We start from the raw sequence: 7,005 nt of genomic DNA, 5'->3' as shown, positions 1-7,005 counted from the left end.
TTTTTTTTTTTTTTTATTGTTTGGGGTTCATTGAGGGCACAAAGAAAGAGGTCACTCTGATTGGATTTCCTAGGTAAAGTCCCTCTTAGAATTGTGTTCCGCCCGCCCACGCCCCCACCCTTGTTTTGGGGTGTCTTTACTTTGTTGGAGGTCCATTCTGATGGTCAGTGTATAGTAGGGTCCTGCAGAACTGGTCTTGTTATGACACATTTTCTCAGTGTTTGCTTGTTGGTGAAGAATTTGATTTCTCCACCAAATATGAAACTTAGGTTAGTAGGATACAGGCTCCTAGGCTGAAAATTGCTTTGTTTAAGAAAATTGAAGACAGATGAGGATTCTTCTCTTAAGTCAGCTGTTCCCATAGGTTTTTGCCTTTGTAGGTAAGATGTTGCTTATGCCTGGCTGCTTGCAGAATTTTCTCTTTTATTTTGACCTTGGCTTGATTAATTACTCTGTGTCTAGGAGTTGCTCTGTTTGAAAGTAGTGGTCCCAGAGTCCTGTAATTGTGCAGTATGTGTATTTCCGTGTCTCTCAACAATGTGTGGGAAATTTTCCAGCATAATGTCTTGGAGTTTGCAAGCGTTTAGGACTCTCTTCTCCTTCTGGGATACCTATGATTTGTATATTCATGCACTTTGTGTAATCCTGTATATCTTTATGAAATTGTTCTGCTTTTTCTATCTTCTTTAACGCCACTTCTAACACTTGGTTTATTTCAAAATTCGTATTTTTGAGTTCTCAGGTTCTTTTTTCTCCATATCTTATTTTGTTGATGAGACTGCCTACTGTGTTTTGAAACTCCTTGAATGCCTCTTTCAATTCCTTAAGCTCTATTATATCCTTTCTAATTATGTCCAGATCCTTGGTGACTTTGTCTTTAATTTTGTTGATTTCTTGGGAGCAATTTTTAGACTTCTTTTTTTTTCCACCTTCTCAATTCCATTTACCTTATTTGCCATGAATATTCTGAATTCTATTTCTGTCATTTTGACAATTTCTTTAAGAATAGTATTTTCAGCTGTATCTCTATTGTAATTTGGGAGGAGTTGCTCTGTGCTGAATTTTCATGTTGCCAGGGCTCTTCTGCTGATTCCTTCCCATGTGTAATTTCAGTTTTTTTTTTTTTTAATTTTAAGCTACAAGTTAGGCTATCCCTAAATTATTGTTGAAAGATATTGTAGTTGGGCTCTCTTAGGTATCTCACAGGAAGCACTTGACCAACCACGGGCACAACTATCTGCTGACAATAGAGCTGTTCACCCTGCTCTGGGGAGTTCAGATGCCCAGTCACATGGTGACAGCCAGAGGTGGACTGAGGCAGGCCCATCTTATCTCATTTCTGCACCCCGTCTGTTCCTGTAAGATGCCAGTGGAAGAGAAACTAGCCTCTGTAACCCTTGCTTCCCAGTCACTATGGGGTCTGTGCAGGGTCCAAAGCTCCTTTGCCTTTCTGGTGCCTGATAGTGGGGCAGCCCCTCCAGGCTATCTGAGCTGGAGTAGCATTCCTGACTCACCTGTGTAGAAGGAAGCAGGCTTCTGCAGGGAGAATCTGTCCAATAACCAAAGAATGGGGGCGGGGGGTGAGCTGTGGCACAAGCCAGCTGGAACCAAAATTGCTCACTTTTCTGCCAGGCAGGAGGGGGACCCAGTGGAGGATCTGCCTAGGGCAGGAAAGTTGGGTCTTTGGTTGCTCCTGGTGCTCTCCCACAGAGTAAGAGATAAGAGAGCCTCTTGGTCACCACTGAAGGAGAACCCCTAGGTGGGGAAGGAAAGGGATCCCCTGGCCCTTCTGTTGGGCTGCAGACTCCTTAACCAGGCCCACTCGGTGCTGTCCTGTGTGCAGGCTCTTCTCTCTCGTCTCTGTCCTCACTGTTTGTCTCAGTGGGTTGCTGAACATCTGAGTGTCTTCCCCCTGCCATCCACCTCTCAATTTCACCTGCTTGGAGTTCACTTCAATGCAGTTCTAGCCAGACATGTAGAGAGTGGCCTCTGTGTTTATGTTTCATTTTTAGCAATTTGACTGTGGCATACTTAGGTCTTTTTTTTTAATTATCCTGGTTGTTTATTTTATTTATCCTCTCCATTCTTTTATTAAACCCACCCAGTTTTTATGTGAGATATTTTATTTCAGATGTTTATTAATAACATGCGTTTAGATATTCTTCTTGATTCTTTTTCATAGTTTTTTCAGAGATTGCTATTTTATATTCATTATAAGCATATTTCCATTTGTCCTTGAGCATAATTAAAATTGTAGCTTTGAAATTCTTGTCTATAAATCTGATTAATCTAACAATTGGTCTCCATTTTTCTACTCTCAACAAGAAAAATATGTTCCCATTTCTTAGCATATTGAGTAATTTGGGGTTTTATTCTAGACATTATGAATGATACATTATAGAAACTGGATTCTATTATTTCTGTTAGTTTTCTCCAAAGAGTATTGTTTTGCTATTAAAGCACAGGTTTAACTTTGGCCAAACTAAGAATGAAAGGCTGTGTTCCCGGAAGTGGCAGGCACCTCACGTTTTAGTTCACTTCTTTCAACTTTAGGTAGGCTGCTGTTGGTAGGTTATTCTGCTCATGTCATAGATTCGATTATGATTTATACATAGAACTTCAGGGTCAGCACCTGTGGCTCAGGTGGTAGGGTGCCGGCCCCATATACTGAGGGTGGCAGGTTCAAACCTGGCCCCGGCCAAAACTGCAACAAAAAAAAATAGCCAGGTGTTGTGGTGGGTGCCTGTAGTCCCAGCTACTCGAAAGGCTGAGGCAAGAGAATCACCTAAGCCCAAGAGCTGGAGGTTGCTGTTAGCTGTGACGCTATGGCACTCTACCGAGGGCAACAAAGTGAGACTCTGTCTCTAAGAAAAAAAAAAAAAATACATAGAACTTCAGACTCTTCTGTCTGGGATTTACCAGCCTCTTTCCAGCAGTTGTAGTTGCCCCAAAACCTACTTCTCCTTCTTCGTGCTGGTAAGATCGGGTTTCTAGGGGCCTGACATCTAGCTAAGCACTGTGAGGAAGGGGGACTGTCCTCAGTTGTTCTCTCTTCCTGAGAGTTGATTCTTACTCAGTGTCTTTGAGGAGCTGTTCCTCATATTTAGTGCAGAGTGTAAACTTCTTATCTGTGGGAAGCCGCGGTGGGACAGGAGCTTACCCACCAATAGTAGAAGTGTAACTACACAGAACAGCTTTCTTGATAACTCATTAGGCCTTGAAGTTCGTTCAGATACAGAAGGATAATCCCCAAGGCAAGGTGCTTCTAGTGTTCTCACCTGCTAGCTTTTCGGATAGTAGTAGACGAAGACACAGGAGGAAATGGATGCTGGGGAATGATGAGTTCCATTTTAAGCATTTTGAAGTACATGGTTTTTGTCAGGTATCTATAAAAAGAGTCCAGTAGGCAGTTGGGTATACATATCTAGAGCTAAGTGAAAAGTTCCAGGACAGAAGTATAAATGTGAAAATTGTTAGCACAACAGATAGTAGTTAAAAATTACAGAAGTGAATTAATTTCCTAGGAAAAATGGAGGGTGAAATGAGAAATTTTGTGAACACAGGCTGTTGACTTTATGTTGAATTCTAAAAAGTAAATGGCTAAAAATGCCATATTAAAATATTTATCATGTGTCACTTAACATCACTGGTGTAATACTGACTGTTGTGTCACTCAGCAGTCTTGTTTGAACTTGGTTGCTTGTGTGGATAATCTGAGCAGCAGTTTGTTGGTTTTCTGTTTGTCTGTGTAGCTACATGTGGACCTTCTGGTGCAGCTGTGCCTAGTACCTCATCTCGGAAAAAGAACATAACTAGCAAAACAGAAATGCATGAACAGAAATGCGTGAAAAAAACCACTGGGAAAAAGAAATCTTAGCAGAAGCTGGAACTTCTTATAAAAATAACATGGTCAATAGAGAAAAACGTGTAACAAAGTTTGGCTGAAAACTGTCAAAGCAAGTAATTTATTTCTCATTATGCATCTCCGTATTCATTTAAAAATGTTTTTAAATCTAAAGGATTCTTTGAATATATTCAGGTAAGGAACTTTTGTCATGATCTGGAAATGTTTAAAACGATACTATTGGGCAGTCCCTGTGGCTCAAAGGAGTAAGGCTCCAGCCCCGTATGCCGGAGGTGATGGATTCAAACCCAGCCCCGGCCAAAAATTGCAAAAAAAAAAAAGATATTATTACCATTCTATGAGCAGCAAAACCTACAGTGATAAAGGTTGGTATTTGTTGGCAAAGTATTTACCATGTGCCTGTGGTACCTAAACATAACAGCCCAGCTGGCCTGCACCAAAGTCACACCGGTAATGCCAAGCACCGCAAGGCGCCGTGGCCTCTGTGTATGTTGTCATTTTCGTAGAATTGCGTCTTAGGTGTAAAAACCTTTAGTGTGGGTTAAGATTTGACAGTCAGGATTATACATTGGAGACTTTTTAAAAAGTGTATTTCCAAAGAGATTTCATTAATCATCTAGATTAGAAAGTTTTTCTCAATTGTACAGTGACGTATATGCTGCAAGGTTTAATAACTGGAGTATTAGTACATGGGTTATTTTTACAGTCTGTGTGGTTTAATAACTGGAGTATTAGTACATGGGTTATTTTTTCACTCTGTGTTTTGAATTTCTTTTATTGTATATTGTTTACAAATATTGTATATATGGATGAGAAAACTACACCTTGATGCACATAAATTTGTCCATTAATTTATAGAAAATATTTTCTTTACATATTTCCTTACTATAAGAAGTGCTTTGTTCATCAGGAAAATTTTTGCTTCATCCATTGGAAGAAAGGCACCTTTTTAGTTTCTTTTTAAAAGACATAGTTGACAAGTTTATAAATGTTATACTTATTTTCATAGTTCTTTTTAGATGTAAGGAACTCAGTTCAAAAATGGAAACCATCAATGTTAACGCAGTAGAAATCTGAACTCTGTTAAGTTAGTATAGGTATTGTGTGTATAGCATTTGTTTTTGCCATTTCTATTCTTATCAGTTGATCTCACTAAGAAAGCTGAAAGATTGGACATTTGAAAGAAATTGTCTTTATAAATGATTTGATTTTGAAAGGAGATTGAGATCATTGTGTTGTGATTTCATCTATGACATGGTGCTTTCTTTCCTTATGCACAGATAATTGTGAACCACTTGAAATGACTTATACTGTAATCCACCCAGTGCAACCTGCTAAGAATTCCATGCAGTGCTGCTTACACAACTCAAATTGCTAAAGCTTTAACTTTAAGTTTATGTTTAGAAAAATTATTGAATTCTCATAGTATGAATACAAATATTGTAATTCTTCAAAAGAAACTATCCTAACCTTTAATCAGTATAATATGAATTAACTTTTAGAAAATAAGCATTTTACATGTTAAATCACACATAATATATACAATTAAAAGTTCATACACTTCACAAGAATGTCAATGTATTACATAGAGACATGTCTTACGAACAATTGAGTGCACCTGAGTTTTCTGTATGTGAAAATGTGGTTAATGTGCTCCTTGTAAAGGTCAGGAAACTACTTTCATTTTTTAAGTGGGACTGAATTAAAATGTAATTTCCAGAATCAGAGAGTGACGTCAATTGTAAATTATTCTTTTCTTTTCTTTATTCCTTTTCTTGTAGTTTTCAAAGTAGAAGGAATGAGGAAACCTACTTCTATATTAAACAGTACTTGTCTGAGGTACAGTCTGTTACTGGCCAGACCACAGCAATGTATTGTTTTCCAGTGCAGAAAGTACGGTGCAGCTCACTTTTTCCATTGTTGTATAAGACTTGCTTTTTCACTGTAGTCACCAGACTCAGGAGGACTGCTGTGCAGACTAGACAGTCTATTTACAAGAATCTTAGAATCGCTTTCAGAAATAAAAAGTCTACTGTATCAGAGCCAGAAATAGTAGTTATCACTATTTAGTGGAAATTTGACTGAACCATCTGTTTTTCACTTGATTCTTTCCCCCAGAAGAAGTAGGTTTTCTAGTTTTAAGTATTAGAAAATATTTCTACTTGAAACTCAATCCTCCAGCCAAAATAGGTGAGAAGTGCAGCTTGAGAAACCATCTGGTCACCCTGAGATACTAATTATCCAATCCCTTCACCCCTAAAAACGCTACATCTAAGCTCACACCTAACTTTGCCCTTAAAGTCTGCTGGCAGTTCTTCTGCTCTTGTTTAAGTGAGCTACATAGTTCATTTTCAACCCCTAGCAAATTAGGGGGTCTTATAGCCGTCTCAGGTTCAGAAAAAGTGTGTGCTAAATGCCCTATCTCCTGCTTTCTCTGAACAGGAAATACAGGTGGAAGGGAGAGAGGGAAGCATCAGAAATACACAACAATGAGCGTAATATATACACAGAGCACAAGGGCAGCAGATAGCAATTAGGAGAGAAAAGCTAAAAGTTGTTCAAGAAGTATTCAGTTATGACTCATTTGCCAGGGGAAAAGTTGTGTGCTGATCAGGGTCACCCAGATTTTTTTTCAGATTCTTTTGAATCCATCTGACCTGCATGTCCATTGTTATCTGGTTCTGTGCCAGTTGAACCACACTTTTTTTGTGTTCATACTTTGGTAAAATCTCTCAGTTCTTTTGAGTGTGTAAGGGTTTGCTTTATAGAGAATGTGCAGTGTTTACTAATTTTACATTATTTTATCCTCACCTTATTATCTGGACAGTGTAGACTGCCTGTGTTATTCTTACTCAGCCAGGGCTTAGGACTCAGATCTCCCCTATCAGGAGCGGCCCAGCACTTTCAGCCCTTTTCTGAGGTTTTTTTTTTTTTTTTTTTTTCAGTTTTGGCTGGAGCTAAGCTTGAACCCGCCACGTCCGGCATATGGGACTGGTGCCCTACTGCTTTGAGCCACAGGCACTGCCCTGGCCCTTTTCCTATTCTCTTTCCCTGTAGGAGGAGCTGTCACAGACCGCAGAGTCCTTCCAAAGGAGGACTGTGTGATAGGAGCCTATGGGGAAACAGCCCTTTCTTGGTAC

The 7,005-nt window shown here is 39.2% G+C and overlaps 1 protein-coding gene across 9 annotated transcripts in view; it reads left to right on the top strand.

The window, feature by feature from the left end:
• Positions 1 to 4,693, top strand: part of PPIP5K2 (diphosphoinositol pentakisphosphate kinase 2) — a 73,941-nt gene extending 69,248 nt beyond the window's left edge. For all 9 annotated transcript variants that reach the window (XM_023512717.1, XM_023512714.1, XM_023512711.1 and 6 more), the window contains one exon: positions 3,753 to 4,693. In XM_023512717.1, the coding sequence (XP_023368485.1) occupies positions 3,753 to 3,877 (125 nt within the window). In that variant the 3' untranslated portion in view covers positions 3,878 to 4,693. The remainder of the gene's footprint in view (positions 1 to 3,752) is intronic.
• Positions 4,694 to 7,005: the final 2,312 nt, after the last annotated feature.

The sequence above is a fragment of the Otolemur garnettii genome, unplaced genomic scaffold (assembly GCF_000181295.1).
Source record: "Otolemur garnettii isolate 467f Iridium unplaced genomic scaffold, OtoGar3 scaffold00030, whole genome shotgun sequence".
Lineage (NCBI taxonomy): Eukaryota > Metazoa > Chordata > Mammalia > Primates > Galagidae > Otolemur > Otolemur garnettii.
Note: the sequence above shows the minus strand (reverse complement) of the source record. Positions and strands in the feature narration are given on the sequence as shown.